General features: G+C 54.8%; 1 protein-coding gene across 6 annotated transcripts in view; it reads right to left on the reverse strand.

Annotated features, from left to right (window-relative positions):
- SCN5A (sodium voltage-gated channel alpha subunit 5) overlaps positions 1-27,926 on the reverse strand; it is a 101,295-nt gene that overhangs the window by 63,535 nt on the left and 9,834 nt on the right. For 3 of the 6 annotated variants that reach the window (XM_039461983.2, XM_039461981.2, XM_074406048.1), the window contains exons 2-6: positions 21,083-21,407; positions 18,451-18,569; positions 10,915-11,004; positions 9,409-9,537; positions 2,185-2,276 (exon numbers count right to left, since the gene is read on the reverse strand). In XM_039461983.2, the coding sequence (XP_039317917.1) occupies positions 2,185-2,276; positions 9,409-9,537; positions 10,915-11,004; positions 18,451-18,569; positions 21,083-21,355 (703 nt within the window). In that variant the 5' untranslated portion in view covers positions 21,356-21,407. Of the gene's footprint in view, positions 1-2,184; positions 2,277-2,415; positions 2,508-9,408; positions 9,538-10,914; positions 11,005-18,450; positions 18,570-21,082; positions 21,408-27,926 lie in introns of those variants that run through there. The other 3 variants (XM_039461982.2, XM_039461980.2, XM_074406049.1) reach the window with 2 other exon arrangements.

Genomic DNA, 27,926 nt, shown 5'->3' on the forward strand with positions numbered 1-27,926 from the left:
TCATCACTTCGCTTCTCCAACAAAACTGCGGGATTCTTTCAGAAAAGACCCAGGAAGGCATGGGCCCCAGGAGACCGACTAGGAAATCCTCCTGCCACTGAATTAACAGGCTGGGTGAAAGAGCCCTCGGAAACCACCAACTCTGATTTCACTCTCACTTTATGGAAAAGAGACTGAGTCTAGAGAGAACTAGGGCTATTCAAGACTCAGCTCAGAGGATACCTCCTCCCGAGAGCCTTCCGTCAGGCTGACCATGGCATGTTTCTAATGGCCGCTTTCCGAGCCTGCTGTCTCACCAGGTTGCTGGCGGCTCTGAAGAGATCCCACGGAGCTAGGCTGAGACTGGGGGGCTTCTCCTTTTCCCCAGGACCGAGAAATACTTCCCTTTGTAAATCTTTCTTATAACACACACCAGGAACATGCCTTGAGTCCTGTGGTCAGTGTGTTTGTCTGCTGTGGTGGGGTGTGTGCCTGTGAGGCTGTCCCGGGCCCTAGAGGACAGAGCACGTGGGCTCTGAGTCTATGTATGCCTTGGCCGTGATGTCTGTCTCCACGCAGGTGGCTCCATGGGAGACAGCGGGGAGACTGCCCCCTTGCTACTGGCCCTTAGCAGGGCTCTGGGCCACTTGTGGGAGCCCTAGGGGAGGTGTGGCCCTTATAAACATACAATAGCGGGTTGAGAGGCCACAAAGCTCAGCGTCAACACAGTATAACTGGGGGCTCCTCTGACAAGATAACTAGCCCTACCAGGGGGAGTCCGGATTCCTTATGGGAGCCCTGACTCCTTGGGGGAGACAATAGCTCAAAGCAGGCCACAGGCCTGGAAGCCACAAGGTTCCACATCAGCAGTGGATGTAGCCATCTGGTTCAACCGATCCTCCCTTCTGCTCTCACGCCTCCTAGAATGACGGCATGCAGCTTATCTCCATGCCTTCTTCTTCTTTTATTTATTGATTTATTTTGAGACAGAGTCTTCCCAGCCTGAAGTATAGTGGTGTGACCTTGGCTCACTGCAACCGCTACCTCCCAGGCTGAAACAATTCTCCTGCCTCAGCCTCTCAAGTAGCTGGGATTACAGGAGTGTGCCACCATGCCCAACTAATTTTTATATTTTTAGTAGAGACAGGGTTTCACCATGTTGGCCAGGGTGGTCTTGAACTCCTGACCTCAGGTGATCTGCCTGCCTCTGCCTCCTAAAGTGCTAGGATTACAGGCGTGAGCCACCATGCCCGGCCGAGCTGCCCTCTTAAAAGAAGCAACTTCCCCAGTTCTAAGTGTGGCTGCCTTTGGAAAAGACTCCTGGCAGGAACCTCTGGGCACTGCCCCTCCAGAGGAAGTTCCTTCAAACAGGAGGAGCTTTGAGTCTGGGGAGGGGGAATTCAAACTTAGGATAGGAACGTCTCCCAGGTGGAAATCAGCTTCAGCCTGGGCACATCACACCACCAGGCTCAGAAATCACAGTCTTTTCAGAGTTTTCCTGGATGGACGAACGGAACGGTTTCTAGAGAGGCCACCTGGGCTTAGGAGACTTCCCAGGTGCAATTGTCAACATCTGCCAAGGAGAATTTCTTCCTGAGGTCACCATGCGTGGTTTGCTAAACCTCTACGACACACCAAGGCCCGATGGCGCCTGTCCACAGAGTACGCTTTGCTTCACAAACAGGGCTGGGGCCCTGGCTCTGCTCATCCCACCAGACAGGGCACAAGGCAGGCCAAGGACTTCAGTCATCAAAGACTGTGCCCGAGTTTTCCTTTTACGTTCTAGGTGTGTATGGGGGTGCCCTCAAACACATTTCTTTTGGCTTCCTCATCAGAAGCTGACATTTCGGGCTGAAGCAATTCATGTAAAATCTTTTAGCTATTCAAATAGCTGAGTGTGGTTTGGAAAAGCAGTCCATTATCCTGGAAAACATTTGGGTTCAATGTAGGCCCCACCGTGGGGGGCTCTGTGCCCCCTGGTGTCTGTGAGAGTGGGCTTTGCTGGGGTGGGCAGCCTGAAGCCCATTCTGAGGCACCAGGGGACAGGCAGGTCCACTGCCAATAGCCCCTGACACCTGAGCCCTGGGAAAGGTATTCTGGTGACAGGTACAGTCGAAGGGCCTTCTGGAGGGTGGCCTTGGCTCCCAGGAGGCTGGGAAGGCCCAGGCGTATCCCTCCAGCCTTGGCGTTTAACCCGATTTTCACCTGAAATGACTGATATAGTTTTCAGGGCCCGGAGGACTCGGAAGGTGCGTAAGGCTGAGACATTGCCCAGGTCCACAAATTCAGTTGTGTATCTGTAACAAGGGAAATTCACACACGAGACAATGACAACACACCAATAGGAGACATACAGTCAGAGGAGGAGAGGGGTGGGGAAGACAGAGAGAGAGTCACTTGTAGCTGAGATCTGAGAGGCAAACCTGGGCATCTTACCTGGGATAACTGAAATAGTTTTTAGAGCTCTCAGGACTCTGAAAGTTCGAAGAGCCGACAAATTGCCTAGTTTTATATTTTCTGATACATACCTGCAGAATCAAACCACAGTTATTGGGAATTACAAAGCAGAACCTCCACCTGCCCTCCCCGACCAGCCCTCTCCCTTGGCGCCCTCCCACCAAGGAGGGGGTGGGGGGAGTGCTGTGGACAGCCCAGGGTCTCCCTCAGCTTTTCTTCTGGATTTCAACCCTCCTAACGCAGGATTTCAGCTTGATGACACACAGCAAGGATGTCCACACAGCAAGCTTCCAGGTGGCTCTCTTGGTGACGGTGCCATGGAAAACCAGTGCTAGGAGGCAGCCACTCTGCCACTGTCTCCATACCACTGAGGTCCGTGACATGAAGCCACATGTGGGGTCTGGGGCTGGGGACACATCAGAGTGAAAGGGAAGCCTGTTTTCCAGGAGGTTCAGGTCAGCTGACACAGGAAGCAAGTGCGTTTCTGCTCTTAGTTTCGGTCCACATCTTCTATGGTCTGTGATCGGCTTGTGCCTGGCTCAGAAGTCCTTGAAGTCATGAGGTGGAGGTAGCCTGAATACTCACTGAAAAAAACCAGAGTTCCCAAGACAGAGGCACTGGAAGATGGGAAGAGAGGGTGCCTGAGTATCTGTTCTTCAACTACTCACGGGCAAGGAGCAATACAAGAAGAGACAGCGACAGGATGAGGAGCCCCAAGGCGGTAGAGCGCCTCCCACACAAGTCCACCGGCCCCCCAACCCCCACCCCTAGACCCTTGGTATCTTCCAGGGATGGCCCTGGGTCTCCACTGGAGGAGTGGCCTTCAGAGGTGAGATGCTGTCCCTGGGGTCTGTGCTGCTTGGGTCTGAGTGAGGCTCGGCAGGGCGAGTGGCTGTGGGTCCCCTCTTGGAATTCAGACAGTTGCCGATCCGTGGCCTTCACAGGGACGGGAGGAAGAAGGTGGTCTCTGGGGGTCAGGGATCTGTGCTAACAGAGCACGATGACATGCAGTAGATGGGCCACATGACCATGAGGACCATGGCCGGTGTCTGACCAAGGTCATCCGGACAGTGGCGAGTAACTTGTGACATTTAATCAAAGGCTTTGCATCCAGGGTGTCTGACATTTAACCGAAGGTGTCTGGTGTTTAGCAAAGGACGTTGGACTCTGGATGTCTGATGTTTAACCAAGTGCGTCTGATGCAGGTGTCTGAGTGATGTCAGACACAGGACGTCAGCCCCGTGGCTCTGGGAGAGTGTGAGGGTGGGCTGGCACTGCCACTAGACTCACTCTGCCGGGTGATCTGGACCTCCAGGCCCTTCCTGTCTGCTCCCAGCTTTCCAGTTCCCCGTCAGGCTTTGGACATCTATAGGAAGGAACTTGGCCAGCTGAGTCAAGGGGCTTAGTGCCCTGAGGTCTGCAGGTCTGGCTGTAACTGACACTGGGCTGACACCAGTTTTTTCTATATCCACTGGAGGAGCCCCTCCTCCGTCTTCACCTGGCCCTATGCACCACACTGATCTCTCCTTACAAAGCCCTACATAGACGGGGCGTCGGCAGACACACTGCCAGAGCTTGCTTTCCTCTGGCAACACCCGACCCTTTCTGTGGTGTGGTTTCCATTCTGTCTCCTGTATGGACTTCAGCATGCCCATCTTTCTCCAGTGTGGCAGTAGATGCAGTCCCATCATGTGCTGGGGGGCAGAAGTCACTGTGCTTGTTCTGGTCCATATACACCTGTTAATTTGATCCAAGGTCCCTCTCAACTTCTGAGAGCTATTCCATTCTCCACGATGGCTCAGACCCTCAGGCCTCCATCCCACATTCTTCTCTTGGTCTCTATCCAGACATGGTGCTGCCACAGGACTTTCTGGCTGGGCCTGGGATATGGCTGATGTGTCCATCCCATGGAAACCATGGCTCTGGCCTGCCGGAGGTGCTGGGCCCCTTATCCTGCTGCTAGTCTACTGACTGTGGCCGGGGAAGGCAGCTCCCCTTGCCCAGGACACTGGTTTCAAGGCTGTCTCTTCTAGTTTCAGGGAGTGAGTGGAACAGTGTGCAGGTCAGAGAGGGAACCAACCGTCCTGGCCTCCCTCCTGTCCCGTACAGACCCAGTCTGTCCCCTGGTGTCTCCACTGAAAACTCTGCCTGTCTCTAGTTTAGATTCCGCCTGTCTTTTCCCATCCCAGGGTAGAAGCTGCCCCCAGCACCGTGTCCCCAGCACAGACAGTGCTTGGCCTCCATTCATTGTCTGCCTTCTAGGCAGCTGGTGTCCTAAGGTGACAAGGACAGCTTAATGACAGAATAAGGGAGGACCATATCTGTGCTCCTGGCAGGCTTGCAAAGCCAGCTGAGTGGCTGGAAATAGGAGTGCAGCTGGTGGCCGTGTGTCTGTCTGGGAGAGGAATCATAAGGTAGAGGAAGTCTTAAAAGAGGACTTAAAGGGTAAGGGTGTTGAATGTCCAGGACCATGATGGTGACATGGGGGGCTGCTGCCCTCTTTTATTCAGCCCAGATCCCCACCGAGGCCTCTTTTGGGTCCTCTGAGTATGGCGGGGCAGGAGGAATGCTTGGTATGACACAGGGCCAGTTGTGGAGGTGGCAAATGTGAGGTCGCGTGAGGGGATGGAGCTTTGCCCCTCTCAGGCTGGCAAAACCTCCTCGAAGCCAGTCTTCCCCTTTCGTGACGGCTATGCTGCGAGCCAGGGGCAGACAGCTGGAACGGGATTGCTGGCCCTGGCACAGGAAGAGCAAAGGGTGGTGGGTGAGAATCCTATCCCATCACCAGCCCCAGCGCAGAGAAGCCTTCTTCCTGCCCCGCCCTTATCTCGAGATGGTGAAGCCCACGCTGTTAGTGACTATGGGAATTGCCACCCTCCTCTCTGCCCTCCCTCCCTTCCCCTCCAGGTTTGGTTTCCATAACAACTCAGAAGGTTGGAGGCTGTGCTAACTAGCAGGTAACACCCTTCTGTGAGTAGGGCCACAGGAAGAACTCTGCCTGGGGGGTTGAGAGCCGAGCCAGGCAGGCTTCCCAACACCCTGCCCCAGACGCTCCAACAGCCTCTAGATCAGTGGGGTGGAGGATCGCCCCACAGAAACATCAGACTCGGGGTGCCTCTCCCATCCAGCTCACGGTTAGAGTCTCAGCATTGCTGCTGATTCAGCCTATAACTTTGGGCAGGTGCCAGGTTCTCTGTGAGCCTCACCTTCTCCATCTGTGTAATGGAGGCCAGACAGAGAATTTCACTGAACGGAATGTTTCCCTTCACTCACATCTCCTTTGATCATCCTAGAGTCCGTTGTTACTGAACCGCTGCATCTCTAAGAGAATGCATTTTAAACGCAGTAATTAACTGGTTTGCATAAGGCAGAATCCCCATCAATCGAAGCTGCCAGGCCAGGCCAGCCAAGGGCCCACAGCTGATGTGCCAATAGGTCACACAGCCCTATGGGAAATAGATGTGCCATTTCTGTGAGATGCTTGGAAATGTGGAGAGTGTCTGCGCTTCTCAGGCCATGTTCTGCCTTGTCAGCCCCAGCGCTAGCACACAGTGAAGGCAAGCGGGCTTTGGTGAGGAAGGCATACCTGCTTTGTGACTCTCAGTGGAAGAAGCGTTTTGGGAATGAAACCAGGATTCTCCCAGGAGTCGGGCAAGGAGGACTTGCTGAGGGCCTGAAGTCACTCAGGAGTCTCCCAGATACAGAGCCTGAGCCACAGCTTGCCCCAAAGCAAGCTGGGGGTCCCTCTGTGGTGACACTGTCTTGCCCAGGTTCCAGGCTGGGGAGCTAGGAAAGGCTCAGGCAGATGCTGTATCCCCTCCTGCCTGAAACCCCCTTCCTTCCTGTGACACCCAGCCTCAGGACCTCGTGGATTACTGCTTCCAAGCCACAGGGCACCCCAGGGCCCAGCCTGGCAATCCTACTCCATTCCCAAGTCAGTGCAGCCTCCCTGGCTCAGACATGAAAAGTTTTCCCTCTCTTTGAAACCTCAGACATGCCTCCCCACTCTGTTCTCAGCTGATGATCAAGCTTCTTATTTCACTGAGAAAATAGAAGCAATCAGAAGAGAAACTCCTTTTTCTTTCATCATCAACTCTATCAATCCACCTCCATCTCTGCCTGAAACTCTGCCTTCCCTGCTCTTCAGGTCGATGCTCCCCCTTGGCACTGGATTCCCACCCTCTTGGGCCAGCTCGAGGGCTTGGTTCCTGCAACCCCCTTGCTCATCTACATCATCTAGCATCCCGTCTCTAATGGATCGTTTCCACCGGCCTGCAAAGACACCCTCTTCTTTAAAAGTCCTCCCTTGATTGACCCACATTCCTTGCCAATCACCACACCATCTTCCGTCCCATTTTACAGCCAGCCCCACAAAACAGATGTCTCTACTTCCCACACCCCCTCTCCTCCCACTCTCTCTCAAACCCTCCTTAACCAGGTGCACCCCTCTTGTCAAGGGCACCAGTGACCTTCCCACTGCTCAATCCAACAGTCCACTCTTAGTTGCTGCCTTCCCCAGCCTTCCGGTGGCAGGTTTCCGGTGGATCACAATCTTTCCCGGACACCTCTCTCTCCTGACTCGCCTCCACGCTCCAGTGTTCGCTCCTGGCCTCCCGATGTCGGAGCGCCCCACAGTATATTCAGGTTACATGCCACACTCTTGCCTAGGTGATGTCATCTGGTCTCCTGACTTTAACATCTGTATCCCCATGGCTTCTAAAATGTACACCTCCACGCTGGACCTCTTCCTTGAACCCTAGACTGGAATATCCAGTTGCCTACGCAGTATCTCACCCTGGGTGCCTTCAACTGTCATACATCCCACTCCGGACTTTTGATTTTCCTCCTGCTTCAGCCAGTGCCGCTCTTTCCAATTTTCCATTTCAACCAATGGGAACACCGTCCACCCAGAATCTGCTCAAACCAAAAACCACCTAGGGGGCCTCCCATCAGCCCTACCTGCAGAATACAGCTCCAGAATCTGACCAGGAGCTCTCCTTCTCCACGTGGTCCTTGGCTCCAGTCACTACCTTCTCTCCTGGCTGCCAAGAGATTCTCCTAACGACTCTGCCTACCTCCGCCTGCCCCTTCTCCAGTCTGTGGTCCACACCACAGCCAGGGGAGTCTCTACAGAATGTAGCAGGTCCCGGCTCGGCCTGTTCCTACACCCCAGGACTCCCATCACACCTGGCTTTTACCACCACCTGCCTTCCACTCCACTACTCCGTAACTTCATCCCCCGCCACTCTTCCCTTGCTCGCTCAGTGCCACCGAGGCCTAAGTCCATACTGGATTTGGGGCAAGTATGTGGTATTGTCTCTTGGAGCCAGTTTTCCCACTTGTAAAACAGAGGGCGAGAGTTGGCTCACAAATAGTATACCCAGAAACAGAGATTCTGATGCATTTTCCCACTGCCAGGTTCACCGCCTAGCTTGAAAGCACCCCATTCACCAGGGTACAGGGTTCAGGGTTCAGGGCACAGGGTACAGGGTACAGGGTTCAGGGTACAGGGTTCAGGGTTCAGGGTACAGGGTACAGGGTTCAGGGTTCAGGGCACAGGGTTCAGGGTTCAGGGTACAGGGTTCAGGGTACAGGGTACAGGGTACAGGGTTCAGGGTTCAGGGTACAGGGTTCAGGGTTCAGGGTACAGGGTTCAGGGTTCAGGGTACAGGGTTCAGGGTTCAGGGTTCAGGGTACAGGGTTCAGGGTTCAGGGTTCAGGGTACAGGGTACAGCTTCCCTCTTTCCCCCACAGCATGGCGGAGCTCAGGGTTGCTCATGTCTGGGCTAAAGACTGTCTTCAGTAAGTAGATTTGGGGATTCAGGCATCCTAGAAAGTGAGAGCTGAACTGAGTTTCTGACACCACAGCACCCAACATGTCCTTTTGCGTGTAGGGAAACAGGGTTTACAAGGGCAAGAGATCTAAGCCTCAGCAGCTCTGCTCCTTGCTGAGGTGCAGTGCTCAGCCCTGCACACACTAGGTCCTCTGACTTCAGAAAGGCCTTTTTTTTCTCTTTCCTTGAGACAGTCTTGCTCTGCTGTCCAGGCTAGAGTGCAGGGATGTTATCACAGCTCATTGCAGCCTTGACTTCATGGGCTCAAGTGATCCTCTCACTTCAGCCTCCCAAGTAGCTGAGACTGCAGGTGTGTGCCACCATGCCCAGCTCATTTTTGAGTTTTTCATAGACATGGGATCTCCGTATGTTGCCCAGGCTGGTCTTGAACTCTTGAGCTCAAGAATTCTGCCCACCTTGGCCTCCCAAATTGCTGGAATTACAGGATGGACCCCTCAGCGAGAGTTTCTCCTTGCAAAGAGGTGGGGCCTTAGCCTGGGCTGCAGCAGGCCTGGGGTCACGTTCACCTCCTGGCAGGCTCCCTGTGTGTCCTTGGCATCAGTTTTCTCACCCATAAAATGGGCTAGGCCATCCCCATGTAGCCTACGTCTCTGGCTGGTGTGAGGATCCACTGTATTGTGTCAGTGGCCGGGTGCTTTAAAATGTGCCAAACGTTCAGCCTCTGGATGGAGCAAGCTGATGTGCTGGTGCGCCTGGTGTGGGTTTCTGGGGATGCTTAGTCACTTCTCCAGGCTCTTTCTCTTTACTGCAGTTTCATTCTTAATCATCTTGGAATCCAGGTCACCATTCACAGTGGGCCAGGGGTAGAAATACTGGCTTCTCTTGGTGGAAAGGGCAGAGAATACGAAACCAGAATCTTAATGATGTCCCTGGAGCTCAGGGCTGCCATGGAGCCCCAGGTGAGCCAGCGGGCCTGACCACCAAGGCCTGCCTGAGCCGTCTCTGCCCACCAAAACAAGCCGAGGGCCTCCGCCCCGCCTTCCTCCAGCCTGCGTGCATGTGGACTGCAGGGAGGCAGTCAGAAAGAGAGGGGTGGTCCGGGGCCTGGGGGTACACACCCCATCCCATGTGGCCTGCACGGCACGGCACAGCACAGTACAGCAAATGAGATACTTACGCCATGACAATCACGCTGAAGTCCAGCCAGTTCCATGGGTCCCGAAGGAAGGTGAATGCATGCAGGCAGAAGCCTCGAGCCAGGATCTTGACCAGAGACTCGAAGGTGTAAATGGCGGTGAAGGTGTACCTGGGCAGGAGAGGCCAGTGGAGTTTCTCAGGGAGGCCCAAGCAGGCCAGGTTCTGCGGCTCCCTACATGGTGTGAGCCCCACACAGCTCCCTTCAACAGGGGCCATCAAGCGACGCTGTCTGCAATGCCCCCATGGCTGAGCTGGAGTTGGGGACGGAGCTTTGCTATAAACATCTGGCTAACGAATACATCGTCCAATCTGTTAATTCCATATTATTGAGTAACTGCCATGTGTCCATCTGAACTCTGTGTTCTCTCTCAGTTGTCTTGGTGGAATAAACCACCCCCCATCCTTCCCCCAGCCCTGGGGGGCCATGTGCACAACAGGCACACAGTGGCCACAGAGTCTGTGCTACAGCACAGTGCACACGGACTCTCACCCCTGTTTGTGGGGCCTCAGCAGCTAGCAATGGGCCCAGTCAATCCTCAGCTGCTTACAGGGGAGGTGGGTCCAGCTGTCCACCCTGGGCTGGAAGGAGTGTTGATGCTCTAATGCGTGGGGCTGGTGGGAGTGGGGGTGCTGTTCTCTCTGCCTGGGGCAGCCTAAGGAACCCACAATGCCTGTGTGCTGGGACTGGGGCCTCCAGGGCTGGAGACGACCTCATCCCAGGACTCAGAGCAGCTGTGTGTACCAGCCAAGAGAGCTACCAGGTCCTGTGTGAATGTGGAGAACGACCAGACAGGCCGCTTAGGGAAGAGAGGCTGCCCCAGCGTTCCGCTGGCCTCCTCAAAACAGCAGCCAAATAGTCAGTGCCTATGAAGTCTGCTTAGAACCTCTCGGTAAGGTACTTCTATTCAAGAAGAAAAGACCAGAGGCGGGTTTCTCAAACTGTGCAAATGGTTAGAGGAGGCAGGACTTGTGGGAAAAAAAAAGGCAGCAGAGGATGTTACTGAAGTGGAGAGAGCCCTGGAGCACCTCCCAGCTGCCACCTCCCAGCTGCGTGGCTCAGGCCAGCCACTTCTCCAGTTCTTAGTCTCATCTGTGGAACGGGCAACGTGGCTGCACCCACACTACTGGGTTGCCATGAGAGTTAAAGGAGATGATGCTTATTGTTCTTATGGCAGTGCCTGGCGTGCACAAATGCTCAATACATTCCTATTATTTCAGAACTTTCTCCAATGCCATCACTCCTCTTTAGGTGGGACAGGGAGAAACTCCCTACTTTGCCAATCTGGAAAGCTTCCTCCACAGAAGGCACAACTCAAGAAGTTGGCAGGACTGGGAAAGTCAAAAGAGGGTAGGCCGCTGAGGCCAGGGCCTCCCCACTGCCACGGGGAAGTTCCTGGGCCTGGACACAGCCCCCGTCCGGGGCGGCCTCAGAAGCCACAGCATGCAATGGAAAGCAAGGGAGGGGCCGCATGGAGAAGATACTCACTCGACATACTTGGTCCAGGGCGGAGGGTCGTGCTGGGCCATGAACACGCAGTTGGTGAGGATGGTGCACATGATGAGCATGCTGAAGAGCGTGCGTGGGGTCAAGGAAAGGCGAGCCACGTAGGTCAGCTGTGCCACGACTGCTGGGGGGGTCCTGCCCCTGGGGTCACCACTGCCAGGCCAGTGCTACCAGAGCAATAAACAGGGTCTCCAAAGAGATACATTGGGCCTGTGACCAGTCCATGCCAGCCCACCTCTGCCCAGGCTGGTCTCTGGCCCCTGCCCTGCTCCACGACACCTAGAAGGCACCAGAGACCTGAAACCACAGTGCTGGCAGGGTTTCATGTGGAGGGAAGGCAGGAAAGGTGTTTACCAGGCCTCAAAGGCTTTTAACCGCAGTCAGGCGAGGGGCCCTGTCCTCAGTCACATAGGAGAGAAATGGATGGTTACAAACTGCTCCTCAGGGGAAGGCGAGGCCAGGGTGGCAGGCTCAGGGTTCCCTCCCCCACTTCTAGGGAGCAGCCCAGGCCAGGCTTTGCTAAGGGCTTCTCTGCAGAACGCTCTGCTGCCACACAGCCACACTCGTGGCCGGGGCCTGCTGCCCTGGGGAGGCGGGGCCGCCCCTCTGGCGGCTTCCGGTGTGTGCACCTGCCCTTCAAGCTCCACCTAGAAGTCCTCTCGCCTGCAGGAGCCCCTCAGCAGGACCCCACCCAACTCCCCGGCAGCCTGTCCTCCCTTTCTGGTAACATGGTGCTGCCTCTGTGCCCTGGGGGCTTCGGGCACCGCTCTTTTGGCCATGGTGGCTCACTGAACGGCAAGGTCCATCTGTCCTCCAATGCCAGAACTGTGCCTCAGGCCTGCTTGTGGGCTCCTAGCCATAAAATGAGCTGTCCAGGCCTCCTGTGACCCCGACTCTGGCTACAAATCCTAGCTGCTGCTTCAGGCTAGACAGAGCTCTGACCACCCTCCTCCGCCTCTGCCTCACTGCTGCAGGCCTGCAGAGGAGCAAGCGGGCAGGCTCTGGGCCTCCTGGGGGCCTGGCCTAGAGCAGGGACCCTGTGCTTCTCTCACAAACCCCCCACTCCCAGCCCCAGAGGAGAGCCTGGGCCTTCCACACCCGATGGCTGCCCCCAAGCACATGACACCACACCCGGCATCAGCCCCCTAGGCGCAGCTGCCAAACTGGCGATCCCCACGGGCCACCCAGGAGCTGCGGTAACTGAGCTCCAGGGCTGCCTCTTTCCTCCCTAGCGCAGCTCCACCACGCCTGACGGGGAGGCCCGTGCAATCCGACCACAGACCAGGCCGGCTGCGGTGCTGACTGCCCCAGCGGGGGCAGTGGGGAAGCCTCTCAGGAATCTAACCAGGGAGATGCCCTCCATGCCACCAGTCCTCTTCTAGGGAGTCAGGCAATCAGGAAATCAGTATCTCAAACCAGCCTTCAGTTTATAATTATCTAATTTCTCATCTGGGAGAGAGGGAATTAGGCTTTGGGAATCTCCCTTAGTTAAACGAGGGCTGAGCCAACAGGACTGCTGGGCTCCAGTGCCATAACTCCAGGAAGCCATGATTTCTCCCTGGCCGGAAGGCATCACTTCAGGCCCTGGGGTCCCTCTGTCAGCTTGGTACCTGCCCAGCGCTCTGCCACTGTGAGGCTCTCCGGGCCCAGGCTTACACCCCTCTCCAGCTTTCTAGGCAGGATCAGCTATCATCTCACCCCTTTGCCCTTACACACACACACACACACACACACACACACACACGCACACACACACAGCCCACACCTGGGCTATGTGCCAAGGCTTTCTTCACTGGGTAGACTGTTAACAAGCCCCCCAACCAGTCTTTATTCACTCCCACGGATCTATCACTAAGCGTCTACTGAGGATCCCAGGTGACTCCCTAAAATATGCAAGCAATGATGCTAAGAATGAATATTTATCGAGCCCTTCCTAGATGCCAGAATTTCCTCTCCGTGTCCATCTGCTAATTCAATTTTCCCAACAACCTTCTGCAGTGGGGACTTTGTTTCCATTCTAGGTGTCAAGAAGACTGAGGCCCAAAGTGGTCACATTGAAGGTCACTGTGGTCGGCAGACTAATGCCCCCAGCACCCCCGAGGCAGCCATAGACGAATCCCCGAAATGGTGCCATATGCTAATTTGTATGACAAAATGAGACTGGGAACATGTGATTAAATTAAGTGTCTCCCCCACCTCCGAGGGACAGGGTCCAGCTCTGTCACTGGGGCTGGAGTGCGACGGTATTATCAAAGCTCACCACAGCCTTGAACTCTTGGGCTTAAGAGATCCTTCCGCCTCAGCCACCCGAGTAGCTAGGACTATAGATGTGCACTATCTATCCAGCTAATTTTTAATTTTTTTGTAGACACGTTATGCCATGTTGTTTAGGCTGGTCTTGAACTCCTGGCTCAAGTGATCCTCCCACCTCAGCCACCCAAAGTACTGAGATCAGCCACCCAAAGTACTGAGATTATAAGTGTCAGCCCCTGTGCCTGGCCCTAAATTAAAGATCTTGAGGCTGGGAGATCATTCTGGATTATCCAGGTAGACTCGGCATAATCACAGGCATCCTTTTAAGTGAAAGAAGGAGAGGCAGACTGTTGGGATGTGAAACTCAACTGGCCATTCCTGGCTTGACAATGAAAGGGGACCACGGGCCAAGAATTGGTGCAGCCTCCAGAAACTGGAAAAGCCCAGGAAACACATTCTCCCCTGGAGCCTCCAAAAGGGGTGCAGCCCTGCCGACACCTTGAGTTGAGTCCAGCAAGAACCATTTTGGACCTCTGACCTCCTGTGCTGTAAGATGATAAATCTGTGTTGCTTTAAGCCACTGCGTTGGTGGTAATTTGTTACAGCAGTCCTGGGAAAGTACTCCAGAGACCAAGCTGATCAGCAGCTGAACCAGCCTGCACCCCAGTTCTCCGGATCCCGGCCCTACTCCGAGGCCCTGTGCTGCACTGTCTCTGCGAGATGACATTCAAGGCCCCCCGGGCCACTCTCCTGCCTCCAGACTAGAGGGCCTGCATGAGTCACGTTGCTTCCAGCTCTCACCTGCTAAGCAGGTAAGCTATTCCATGCCTAGCCTCTGCCACCCATGGGGCAGTGTGAAAACCAAAAGAGGTAAAGAGCACCGTCGAATATGGGAGACTACCATACAGGAGGGAGGAAATTATTTGTCGTTTGTAAGTGGAAATCCCACCTGAGCATGTGTGTGGCCGTGAGTGGGAGCCAGGGAGGCAATGGAGCTGCGTTCCCAAAATGCTCTGACATGGGATGTTATGAGAAAACCAGACATACCTCTGGCTGGGCTGGGCAGGAAGGCTTCCTGGAGGGGGCATTTAGATAAGCACCAAGGCTGGCCAGGGTTGCTCCAGCAACCAGTCAGCCCAGTTGGTCATGGTGAAGCAGGGTGGGCTGGAGGCTGGGTGGTGGACTTGGTGGGGCCCAGTACCTCCCAGCTCTAGGGGGCCTACTCACAGCTCCTCTTAGAGTGGGGAACAAGCCCCATTGCAGGGAGCAGCAGGGTGGACAGGCTGCCTTGTACTACAGGATGGCTGGACCCGGACAGAGGTGAGTGAGAACTTGAATACCCAGACTCAGGAAAGAGCCAGGACACACAGCCCTCTGAATCCCACTAATCAGGGCTTGGGTCCCAAGGTGGGCAATCTGTCTATCTGGGTCTTATCTTTTCCAGACACAGCAATGGCTTAGGCTGAGGTGTAGCAAGCTCTTGTCTCTCTGCCACGTCACTGCTCAAAATCCTTGCCTGGTTCCCATGGCCTTGAGGACAGCATTTAGACAACTGTCAGTTCTTCTGCATGTATGAGATCTCTTCCTTCCTAGACTGAGCCCCCAGTCCAGATGACTCTGACTAACACATACCCAGGACCCCATGGAGCCCAGCACGCAGCCAATGCCAGAGAGATGAGGCAACCGAGCTCCCGGCCAGGACACACCTGTTTGCAGTACCTTGTAATTTCAGGCCAAAAAATGGAGACGGTCTCTCGTGTGGGCTGAGGCAAAGGCCAGCTCTCCAGGTCTGTGCTCCGCCGAACATCTTCAATCTTGTCATGTCACTGTCCCCAAACACCCACTCCTAGCCTCGTGATTAAAATGCCAGCAAGGACTGCTTGAGTTGTGGGGAATGCCTGACACTTGGGCTGCCTAAGTCTTCAGATCCCAGGGAGTTTAAAAAAAAAGAAAAGAAAAAAAAATCTCCCAGAGAAAAGGGAATTAACTCTAGCCGGGGTTTGGGGGGTATTTTCATGTATTTGTGCTATTAAATCAACATGCACACATACGCACGGAGACATGTGGTTTGATTGCCCATTTGAATCTGGTAGAGGAGCGTGGGAGGGTTTTGTGCACAGATCCTGTACATCCAGGAAGGCAGAATGTGTCTCGGTGTGTGTGTGAGGCCTCTCTGAATGTGACTGCGGTAGAGTACCGAGTTCAGCTGGTTTCTTTTATTTAATCCCGGCAGGAACACATTCTGCAGGACTATGACAAAAATACATATGAAGAAAAAACATTCTACGTGCCCATATCTGCTTTTTCAGTAACTTCCCAGAGATACACGGCAAATGTGGAGCCCAGTACCAGGCCGAGCGGGGCTGGTGCGTGCTCGCTACTGCCTGTGAGTTCCTGGATTGGCACGAGGGAGCAGGTTTCCTCACCAGGCTGCATCCCTGCCCCCTTTTAAGTTCATCTTTGCCTCACTTGCCCTTCCCAAAGGGTGTAGCATGGAACTCTGCAGACGGAGAACTTAGCAGATGTCTGAATGAACATAAACATTTAAGCAGAGCAAAAGTTCACCATACAAAACGTGAGACGTGATGATGTCTGGAAATGCGTAGTGATTGACAGTGGGCAGGGGTTTCCTTTGGGGTGATGCGAATGCTCTGGAAGCAGATGCTGGGATGGCTGCACAACCCAATGAATATGCTAAAACCACTGAACCGTGTACTTAAAAATGGTCAGTTTTATGGTATATGAAGTATACCTCAAATTTAAAAAATAATTCTAGGAGTGCTTGTAGATTTCTAGGCCTCACACTGGCGATTCTGATCCGGAAAAAGCCAAGAATCTGCATTGTAACCAACTTCCCCGGTGAGACTGCGGTGGCCCTCAGACTGGCATTTGGGAGTGGCTGTGCTAGGGTCGCATGCACAAACACAGGTTATGGGGTGAGACCCGAGATTCGGCCATGCCTACAATGTCCCGGTGAAGCTGATGCTACTGGTCCACACGCCACACTCAATGTGAAGGCTCAGCGGTGTTGCAAAGGGTCTACTCCCGAACCCCACAATCCAGGCCTCTTCTTCCCCCCAGTGCCCACTGAGCCCACTAAGTGGCGCTGTTGAGGGCCGGCGATGTGCTGCCATCCCCAGGCAGCGGCAGTGTCAAGGCAGCCACTGGGAACCCAGCACAGGTCCTCACTCATGCTCTGCACTTCCCTGGGGCAGCTGTCCTGGGGGAGGCAGGCTGGCTCTGAGTCCTCAGGGCCAGTTTTTCCACATGGAAGTAGGACCTCACAGCCTCAGAGCCATTGTTCAACGCACCCTCTGGCCTGGCTGGACACTCGAGGGGCACTACTTCCCTTGCCCACCTGCCTCCTTGACCTTTCATTTGCCCCACGCCCAGCCTAGCCCCTTGTGGGAGCCCTGGAGCTGCTGCTGCCTCCCCAAGGGCTTCTGTGGCTGCCAAACAGTGCTGGGTTGGTTAGATACCTGGAGGAGAAGCCCCAGGTGAGAGCTGGAGGATGCTTTGAGAGAGGCCACGCCCCTGGAGTGGGGCTGGAGGCAGGCTCAGAGCAAGAAAGAAGCTGGCTTTTCCTCCTCTTGCTGCTCTGTTCTGCTTACCAGGCCGTGACCGCCCTCTGGCAGAAATGATAACTAAATAGAAGTGATAACTATTTGCAAAGCTACCTTATTACTTTCAGGGGACTATAAAATTCCCAAGGGGCCAGACGGGGTCCTTGTCGGCTCGATACCCCAGGGTGCCCAGCAAGCCTCCTGACATCCACAGGGAACTCAGGATGGCTCCGGATGAAACCGGGACCCTCACTTGCCCTACACAGTAAGACACAGCAGTGAACGGCAGGCTGACCCTGCATGTTTCCCTCTCCACAGTGTCTGCCTCCCACCTTGCGGATGCCATAGCCATGGCTTGCATGTGGGGTTTTCTCAGGAACCCCACCAGAAAGGCAGGGGTGGGCTGGAGGAGAGCAACACGCGGTTGGAGGCATGCGTTTCACTGCGCCTCTGCACACAGACACTGCCTGCAGCGCATACCCATCCAGTTAGCCCCTGGGGTCAGGACCAGGCACTGGACACGGGTGGGAAGAAAGTGGAGCCACAGAAGGAGCACCCTCCATCCCTGCCTGGACAGGAAAAGCTCCTGACCTGTCAACCTCGGTCCTGGTGACTTAGCCCCTCACTAGGCAGCTGTCATCCTGAAGCCTCCTGCCTTGGCCGGGGGTGAGTGAAGTCTTTATCTTGGCCTCAAAAAAGTCCATTCAGAGAAGGGGCTGAAGGGGACCTTGAGGAGCTCTGTGGGGCCGGCCCACTAGACCCACAATCAGTCCCACTGCTGAGCCAGCGGCACTGCTCAGATGAACAGCGGAGCCACCTACATGGGTGCCCTCACCCTGCCTGCCACTGGCCACAGGGAGGACTGCCCAGGCCCTTGCAGTAAAATACTCATGCCTCTGACTCTGCAGCTGGCACCCCCCCTCCCTGAAGGCTCCATCTGTGGGGCCCCTTCTCTGAAGTCCAGAGAACAGAGTGATTAGGTGCTGGTGCCCCACGCCGTGTGCTGCCCATTGACGCCCTCTCAGGCCTGAGCCCGTGAAGTCTGTCATCACACCGCATCACTCCTGTGGCTCTCCTCTGCGGGCTGGAGCTTTTTTTTCAGCTGTGGTTTATATAATTTAATGCTAACCAGAGTTCTTTGAGATGCTCTGAAACTGCAAACATTTTGTCAACACCTAATCAAAAAGCAAGGCTGCCTCCCTCGAAAGATGCCCACATGTGAATAACTGGAGGCCTCTTTACTGGGGAATGGCTTTTCCTTGGCTGAGGCCTGGTGACCTGCTTGAAGGTCCCTGCAAGTGGGTGGGGAGGAGGATGGCCCAAGGGGGTGTGGTGGGAGGGGACATTTGGAGCCAACAGCAGAGCCCACAGGTCATTTCTTCTGGCATCCTCAGTAGCTTAGCTTTTAGATTGTTCTGAAGAATCAGAAGAAGGTTTCTCAAACCTTCACTGCTCAAGAATCCCCTGGGGATCAAAGGAAAATGCAGACGCTGACTTGGCAGGTCTGGGGCAGGGTCAGACGTGCTTCATTTTAACCAGTTCCCAGGTCACGGCCACGCTGCTTGTGTTAGGACCAGCAAGGAATCAGTAGCACTCTCACTCCTACCCTAGGATGGAGGTGGGGAGGGGGGGCAGCACCCTGTGCACATCCCCAGTGTGGGCCCCCAGGGGATACTCAGCAGCTATTAACTGCAAAGGATATGAGTGAACCAGAATCTTCACAGCCGCTCTCCGGATGGGGTGGAAGGGGCTGAGGACGTACAAGGCGTTGGTGGCACTGAACCGGAAGATGGTCTTGCCTTTATTCAGGACGATGAAAGTCTGGGGACAGACAGTAACATTAGGCCCTTGTGTAGCCAGGCTTTGGGGGGCAGCTTTTGGCTCAGAGCTCTTGGACTGTGGCTGAGGGGTGGGGTGGGAGGAGGAGGAAAGGGGAAGGGAGGCTGCCAGTGCGTTCAGCAGGTCACTGGCTTGCCCATGGGTCAGGGGGAGGGAGGTCTAGTTTACGGGGATGTCAGGTTGGTTGAGATTTAGCTTCAAAATTATAGTCACAAAAAGAAGGGACCTTTCACAGTCTTTGCCCAGCTGTTGTCACAGCAGAGGCTCAGCAGACCTGGGAATGCCTCCTCCCTCCCCTTCTCCCTTAGCTGACCCTTCCTCACCATGCACCCTTCCCTGCCAGCCCCACTGGGAGGGAGGGTGTGAAAGGGAAGCAGGGTCAGCAGGGAGGACTTAGAGGGGAGGAGAAGGGAAAAAGAAAATGCAGAAGCAGTCCCCGAGGGAGCTTGGGACCCTGTCTCCTGGAGTCCAGGACAAATGTCAGCCCCATCCTGCAGGCCACAGCCCACCGCCCCCCTCCAGGGGGTCATGAACAGTGCAATGCAACCCCTCCCTGATCTAGAATGGAGGGTTGTATAGACGATCCTTTCTACACAGCAATGGGCCACGGGAGAGACAAGAGCTGAACGCTGAGCCACATGCATGTCAGGTGCCCAAGCAGCCCTTGAGGACAGCAGTGCCTCCCCACCTGCCCCGGCGTGCGGTGGTCACAGCTCTGTGGCCTCACTTCGCCACAGGCTGAGCTGGTGGGACCAGGGTCTACCTAACCTGGTCTGGGAAGACAAGCTGACCAGATAGATTAGGACCAAAAGTTCTGCTGTGGCCTCCATTGCCTCGTGGGGCTGCAGGCGGCGTGGCCAGGGATCCACGAGTGGAATCAGAACGTGAGAGGCCGGAGTCACCCCTGGAGCTGCTGTGAAAGCATTCCCAGACCCATGGACAGAAGACATGGTGTCCCTGACTCCTCAGCTGCCACCAGCCCCCAAAAGCCCAGCCCAGGCTCGACTTCAGCCTCAGCGGGGTCCACCTGCCGTGGAGCCTGCCTGTCCCAGCTGACTCCAGCCTGATCGCCACGCATCCTCCCCTGTAGCTCTGACTCACTACCAGCTGTGGCCTTACCCCAACCCCAATTCCCACATCCATCTCTGACCAGCCATGATCTTGGCCCACCCACCTTGACTAATCCCACCTTCCAGCCTCACTCTGACACCAGCTGTGGCCCCAGTTTGGCCTGGACTCCACTGGCGTCACTGGAACCAAGGGAAAGGTCAGCTGGGGGCCTGGGAGCAGACCAAGTTGAAGGCCTCCTCCCCCGCCTGTTTATGTGGACTGGGTGGGCTTTTCCTTCACACGCACACCCACTCACACACACGAGGCATGCATGCACACCCAAAGATGTGCCCCAGGCCCGTCCCCAGGCTCTCGGTCCCACACCACAGTCTCACCCCCTTGCAGTCACATTCTTGCACCGGCCACACCAGCCCCGTCTGCCCCCACGAGCTTCCTCAGCCTGGTGCTGACCGCAGTGCCGTGCATGGCACTGTCTTCTGTGTATCCAGCCTTCTGGGAAAAAGACCTTCCCCAGATTCCAATTCCCCTTCCTCTGGAAGTAAGGCCCAGAAGTGTGGGCAGCTGGGAGACCAAGCCTCTGCGGGACGTCTGTGTGTGGTGGGGTGCACAGTTGGGGCACAGATGGGCCTGAGACCCGGAGGAGGGAGGCCAGGGCAGGGGACTGAGACGGGGGCAGTTACCTTGTGGGCCGAAGCCATGCTGGGAGGGAGCCTGAGTCTCCCTGCCCTAGTGGACAGAAGCCACTTCTCCTCCCTAACATGGAAGGGACAATGGCAGAACACCACGTGCCACCCTCACCCCAAAATCCCCCAGCATTCACTGCCCCTCCATCCCTCTCAGATTCCCCACTGGCCTTCCTGGTCCCTTGCCAGCTCTCAAAGCTCGAGGAGCTGCTGCTGTGGCCGTGGCCTGAGCCAGCCAGCACAGCCATGCATGGCAAGTTCATGTTGTCAGGCAGGTGGGGTGTGTGGGCTACACGCCGTACCCAGTAAGGAGAAGGGAACATACGCTATACTCTGGGGCCCAAACCCAGGCTGAAACTCAGGGCTTGATTCCAATTCACACACACACACACACACACACACACACCCCCCACAATGGGGAGGAGTCCTTCAGAGGTGAAAATCTAACCACAGGTCATTCGCAAAGAAGGTAGTCATAGGAGGCACGACTGTCCCTAAGGCTACCCTGTCTTTTCTTCATTACACCAAACCAGCATCTCAGGCTGCGTGATTCCTGTCTTTTATTCCAGAACTCCAAAATTAAGGTGATTGGAATCTAGATCACCAGTGACTCATTCCCCCAAAGCCTGGCAAGCTGCCCTAAACATGGCCCCATATGGAGGCCAGGCCCTCTCCACGTCGCTCCATTGACAAGGGAGTTGCACAGAAGGGCAGGCAGGGCTGGAGGTGGGCGGTAGTCACCTTTTGGGTGCTATAGAAGGGGTCCAGGTCCTCCAGGGGCTCCCCGATGAGCTCTCGGGGTGGATTGCCATAAAGATCTGGCAGCTTTTTGGAGGCCTGCAGGTCCAGCTGGGGCCGGGGAGCCTCCTCCTCCGGCAGCCCCTCTCGGCTCTCCTGCGAGGCGGCCGACACGCGGGCTTGCTTCTCCGCCATGCGCTTCTCGATGGCCGCCAGGGACTCCCGTGTGAACCTGTGGAAGCCGCTGGTGCCCCGAGGTAACAGGAGGTTTGCCATCTTCTCATCCTGCTTCTGGGCACAGGCTGTCCTCACGTTGCCTGCGGGGAAGCTGGAAGATACAGACAGTGGCCCTGACGCTATGCCCAGGGACAGAGGGCAGGGCGGGCAGACCTCCTGAGGGTGGCTGTGCTACCGGAGGGAGGGACACGGTTGGTAGAGGCTCCAGACTGCAGGACGCCAACCACCCCACAGGCACACCTGGGCAACACTGGCCGGCTACGGGGCACGCATGTGGACAAGCAGCAGGGCCACCTGCCCTTCCTCTCCTAATAAGCATGACTGAATTCAAGCAGGCAAGAGTGGCTGTGTCAGCCAAGCACCTTCTTTTTGCCCCATTCCACACAACAGCAAACGCTGGCATCTTTTGGTTCCTTAACTGTCACCACTTGAGACATTTCTCAGCCTGGAGTTCTCATCTAGACGCTGGCGCCCTAGTGTACACAGCTGTGGTGGAGCCCCTGCAGAGAGGCTCCCAAAGAAATCCCCAGGGTGCGGCAACCTTCCCAAACAATCTGGCTCAAAAAAATGGGCAGTAACTCCCTTGCCCATCTGACCTATTTCCCTTTCTTGGAAAGGTTAAAATTAGCTTGGTACTTCAGGTGACCTGAAGGTTAACTCTGCCTTCCATGTCCCCCGTCCCCTTTAAAAATACATAACACTCTTACAGATAACCAAATAAAATTCTAGCAATAAATTGAATCATAATGGGAAGAGCTGATGGAGCATCTCTGGCTCCTCGCACTGCTCCTTGCTCCCCTCCTCCCAAATGTGGATAAATGAATGCTGATCCCAAGTGACAGCAGAACCGGAAAACGGTGACCACTCATCAGCGAGGACATCCAGCCGGCACATGCATGTGACGCCAAACCGGGAGAATGTGGCCCCTGGTGGCCTCCAACAATCCAGAACCTGGTGTGAACACACTCTGCCTATGACACCAAGGCAGAAGAATGCAGTCCTAACTTCCCCACCAAAACAGGATGTGGTCAGAGCAGCTCCTGACTCTGACACCAGGCTGGGAGGCTGCATCACGAATTACCACATCAATCCCGGGAATGGCGGGCACCCGTTCAAGAGGACACGGTGGACACCTGTTGGACATCTCTGCCAGAATAGAATCCTTTTCCCTTATGAGGGTCAGCTTTGCCTTGATCTTCCTCCTGCAAAACACGTCACTGATGACCCCAGACAGCTGCTGCTGTGCCAACCCCTGCACGTGGGCACCAAAGGGCCTGGACCTGGAGGTCGCAGCCCTGAGCACTGGATTGCTGTGAAGCAGGCACCTGGCCACCAGGCAGGTAAATAGCGAGCAAACACACACACTCAGGTCTCAAAAGGGTGCCTCTGGTCCCTGGGGAAGTGCAGCCTGAAATCTGGGAAGGGAGGCAGGACAGAGGTCCCAGGACCTGCCCGTTAAGAGCCACTCTGTGTCTTTTTCTTGTTTCATTCAAGTTAAAGGAACATCTTTGTTAAAAATAGCAGGTGAGGGAGTAGGTTTCCACTCTATAAAAGCATTTCCCTGTCTCCCTTCCATCTTTGAGTGAACAGACAGGCATCTGTAACCCTCATCAACACATGTGAGTGAAGACTTCTTTCTCCCAGCTCGTGGAAATTTGGGTAATTTTAAGCTATTTTCTTTATACTTGTCTTCATTGCTTGAATTCTTTATAATGAGCTTGCATTATTTTTATAGAAACAATAAACTCATTCGTCTTTTTATTTTAAAAATTAAAAAAGAAACCAGTCTGGATGACAGCAGCTTCTTACAGGGCAACCCTCTCCACTGTGAGCAATCAGTTCCATAAATTGGGAAGCCACCTCTTTTGCCTGGACTTACTTCCTAAAAATAGTGTTTTCTGTCTCACTGTATCCATCTGTGTCCATATGCCTGCAAGGGTTGTGGGGACACAAGCCCGCCCATGGATCTGCAGAGGCTCACTGGTACACACTGGCAAGGGTGTGTGTGTGTGTGTGTGTGTGTGTGTGTGAGAGAGAGAGAGAGAGAGAGAGAGGGAGAGAGAGAGAGAGAGACACAGATATATATATATATATATATATATATAGAGAGAGAGAGAGAGAGAGAGAGAGAGAGAGAGAGAGCGAGTGAGCGAGAGTGTGTGTGCGGGTGCAAGCTTACACCTGCATGTATGTCTGTTCTAGCAAAGGTGTTTTTAATTTGTCTGAAATAAAGGATTCTTGCAGTTAGGCACACATAAATGTACAGCTGAATGAATTTCCACAAACGGAATACACCTGGTAACCAGCACCCAGACAAAGAGATCAAACGCTCCCAGCCTCTTAGACTTAGGCTGCCCTCCAGTCACTAAATACCCTCCTTTGCCAAGGGAACCACTCTCCTCGCTGCTAATGGCATAGATTAGTTTTGCCTGTCTATGTATTAATAGTTCAGAGGCCTTTCTTAACAGACTCCGTGAAGGGGTGGTGGAAAAATTCAGGGAAGAAATCGCATCTCCTTCTCATTAACCTCTAATTCAAATTTAGCATTTCCTTCAATTATGAACGTAGGCAACAAAGCAGAAATTGTGACCAAAAGAAACTGCAGATGTTACCCTGTCGTGCTACAGTTGCTGCCTGGCCTCTCAAATCACATTAATACTCATCACGACTTCAAAATTACAGCACTTAGCTTTGCTGCTAGATCTTAAAACTTAAAACATGAATAAAGACATATATTACACTGTCAAAAGTTGTTTTTCGTGTTCCGATAGCTGCATTTCGATACAGTTGGTTTCCTTTTTAATCCTATGTGTTTTATTTTGTCTCCAAATATGTGCTTCTGAGACCGGTGGAGAGAAGCTAAGACCCTGCTTGGTCCGTGCTCAGGTGCTGACCCTGGGGTCCCCTCCTGTGCGCCTCAGCTCCTCATCTGTAAAGTGAGGAAGGATGAGACCCGCCTCCCAGTGCTTTCTGGGAATGCTGCTCCCCTGGCCTCCAGCACTGACTTAATTGGACTTTGTGTCATTTCTGGGTGTGGATTGGGACCCCAGTCTGCCTTGCCCTTGGACTTGAGAAACTCCACTCTGAGCCCTGCAGTGGCCCTGTGGGATGGACGAGGACCAGGGGCCGATGTCCTGTGTCCAGGCATTTCCATACCCTCCCCAGTCTTCTCCGTCCAGGGCCTGGTGGTGAGGTACTAGGTCCTAAGGAGGAGCCTACCCCAGCTGGCCTCTACAGAGCATCCACTCCCTCAGGGCCCTGGCCTGAGAGGGGACATTCTGCCCAGGAGAGCTGCTGAAACCAGATTCTAGGTGAAGTTCTCTGCTGCAGCACCCGGCAGCCTCATGTTCCAAAGTAAACCCACGAAGAGTGCCTTTTGTCTGTGGGCCCCACAGGCAGCTCCTGGTGGGCGGGCGGGGTCCGCTTTCTCCCTTGTTCTCCGGCCACCTGCACCTGGCCCTGGCCCTGCCCTTCCTTTCGCAGCTCAGGGCCCACGCCCTGCTGTGGCCAAGCCTGGCTGAGCCCCGGCTGCAGGGTTTCCGCTGCTGCCAGGGTGAGGAGAGCTCAGGGGTGGTCTGAGGATGTTCTGGGTACAGGTTCAGCCACACTCCTCAGGTCTAGGATGTCAGGTCTCCAGATTTCAGAGGAACCCATCCCCCCGCTGTGGAAGGTTGTAGGGGAAAGTAGGTGAGCAGGGGGACCCTGGTCTCGGTCTCACATTGCCCCAGTGTTTGGGGAGGCTGGACCTGACTTGACTGTAAGTCCACAGTCACTGGTCCCCTAGATGCCAGCACCTCATGGTTCTCCCCCCGCAGGACAGCTGCTCCATCTGCCTCAGCTTCGCCATCTGCACCAGCCCTATCGCAGCTCATCAGGCTGGGGCTGCTCCTTCCGGCTATCCATGCTTCCTGGGCCAGGTTTCCCTGTCCTTTGGGCTTCACTCTAGAGCCTGCCCCGCCTCCCCAACTCCATCCTGCCCCATTTCATCAGCCTCTGGAACTAGATGCATCCAGCCCTGCATCCGGAAGGCTCCCGAGAGCTCATGATGGGAGCAGGCTCTGAATCCTCCTTTCCAGACTGGCTCCTCCTGGTGCCCTTTCTTCTGGCACTGGCCATAAGTTCCCAACCCTCACCCAACGTCGCTGCCCTGGGACAGGCCTCCTTGCCCCTGCTTGGACCATGGCAGTGCCTCCCTCTGTCCTTCTCTCCCACACATGCAGACCCTGCTCCTAGATTTAGACATTCTCCAACCCTCTGTGTGCCCTGAGCAATGCCAGAGTCACCTCCTGCTCTCCTCTCCACTCCACCTCCTCCAGGGCACCTCCCTTGACTGCCCACCCACCCACATTGGCTCCTTCCTCCTTTCTCCCTTGCTCAGCTCTGGCCCCTTTCTGGCCTCTGCTGGTTACAGACAGGTCCCGTAGCATGTGTATTCACATCAAGGCAGAGATGCTGCACGAGGAGCATATACACTGTTCACACCAGAAACTAGACCCCCCTGCACTATTTTCTCAACTGGCTTTCTTGAAGGAGGTTTTTCTGAAGGCGAAGGCACACAGCTGGTACTCAATCAGCAATGGTTACACTGCTATGACACGAACACAACAGCCAGGCAGGGACAGTGCAGCTGCAGGCACTCTCTGAGGTGGGAGGTGGGTGTGGGGTGAACTACTTGTCCCAGTTTACACGGGACTTTCCTCCTTTTGGCACTAAAATGTCTGCATCTTGGGATACCCCCCAGTCCTGGACAAATCAGGGTGGCTGGACCCCCGGGGAGTCTCCCTTCTCCTTGCAGCCCCTCCCTACTCACTCCCCTCCCTGATCCCAAGGCAGGCACACTTCAACCTCCTGAGTCACGTCTGGCATTTTGGTCGCCTTGGAATCGGAGCCTCTGGAACACAGCATGCAAAGAATATTCTTTGCCATGTAAATTTATGCAAAGCATTGTGTGGAAGTGGTTCCCAGGCTTCCTAGAAAATCTCTGTGGGCTTCCTCTGCTCTGAGCTCCTCTCTCCTGCCCTGCAGTTGGGGTGACCTCGGGCTGCAGCACACAGCACCTAGGGCTTGCAGTCCCACCAACCCCAGAACGTAGCGCAGCTTTGCCTGGCCACAGGGCACTCCCCTTCTGCCTGCTCCTCAGTGCTAAAGAAGAGGCTCAGGAAGAGGGTGTGGGTGTCCTCAAAGCAGGCACTCACTCCCTAAAGGTGGAGGTCAGGGTGCCAGGACTTCCTGATCACATTCCACAGACGAGCACGGGCCCCGCCTTTCTACCCTGCCTGACAGGACATCCTACGAAGACGAGTGGCTGCTCCTGGACTGGCAGGACCAGGGACAGGAGAACGGGAGTAGGGGCAGCTTGACAGGCTGTAACTTCACCCCAGTCACCCACAGGCCCCAAATGTGGAGATGACAGCTAGGAACCTCGCTCTCTGGGCTTCCTCGCCTGGAGCCCCCATCAGAACTGCTAGTCCTGCTTGCAAGGCAACTGCATGACCTTCATTGAGAACACGTCACCCGTCAACACCTCACAGACCTGTCTTATTAACTGAATGATCCAGTGACCATTTAATCAGCATCCATTGTGCACATGGTCCTGACAATGACTATACAGAATACTTGTCTTCGCAAAGCGATAGATCCCAAATCCACAGGGGATAATGCGGGGAAGAGGAAGAGTCACCAGCAAAGAGAGTCCATGGTGGCTGGAAGGAAATTCACCCAGACTCGCAGACACTGGCAACAAGGAAACGCCCTGAGCCAGAGAACCAGGCCTTGTACCCATCTCTGCCTCCTACTCTGGTCTCCCACCTCACCCTCTTGAAGATTTCGTATTCCTAGGGATAAGGAAGTAGGGCTGTGCTGGGAAGCCAGCTACCGGAGTAAATCTGGGCCCTGGCCACGCATTTGTCTTGTGTCTGTAGGCAGATTAATTGATTGATGTCTCTCTACCTCAGTTTTTCCATCTGTAAAATGGGGTTAATAATAATATCTATTTCACAGGGCTGCTGTGAAGCATAAATGTATTGGTATTTGCACATGCTTAGCACACAGAAAGTGTCAAATGAATTCAGTTGCTATTATGGTTTTTGCTGTTATTATTACTGTTCTTATGGGATATCCAGCTCAGAAGGCCTCCCTGCTGCCCACAGCAGCCCTCCCTGCCTGGGCTGGCTCTTTCCCTCCTCTCTATTCCTGGTACACTTGAATTCCCATCCCCACCTCAGCACAGGATGGAGTAGCTTCCCTGCACGCCTGCGTCTCTCCTGGGTGTCTGTCCTGGTCTCTCAAAGCAGGGACTGGTGAATGAAGGAATGAAAGAATGAGTGAGCGTGAGATTACCCTTCCTGCTGCCTGGACACACACTCACACTGGGACTTGGTCCCCTTTCTAGACCTGTTTCTCCAGCCCCAGGCACTGGCCCAAGGGCCACCCAGCAGCATCACATGCTCATTCTGTGCGCCGCACTGCACTTAGCGCTGTTACCGGATCACCTTACTTCATCCTTGCAGCAATCCTAGGAAGACAGGGGTTATTATCCTCATGGTACAGATGGGAAATCTAACTCTAGCAGAGATGAAATCAGCTCCAGTCTGTCTGAGGCCGGGTCTGT

The sequence above is a fragment of the Saimiri boliviensis genome, chromosome 9, assembly GCF_048565385.1.
Source record: "Saimiri boliviensis isolate mSaiBol1 chromosome 9, mSaiBol1.pri, whole genome shotgun sequence".
Lineage (NCBI taxonomy): Eukaryota > Metazoa > Chordata > Mammalia > Primates > Cebidae > Saimiri > Saimiri boliviensis.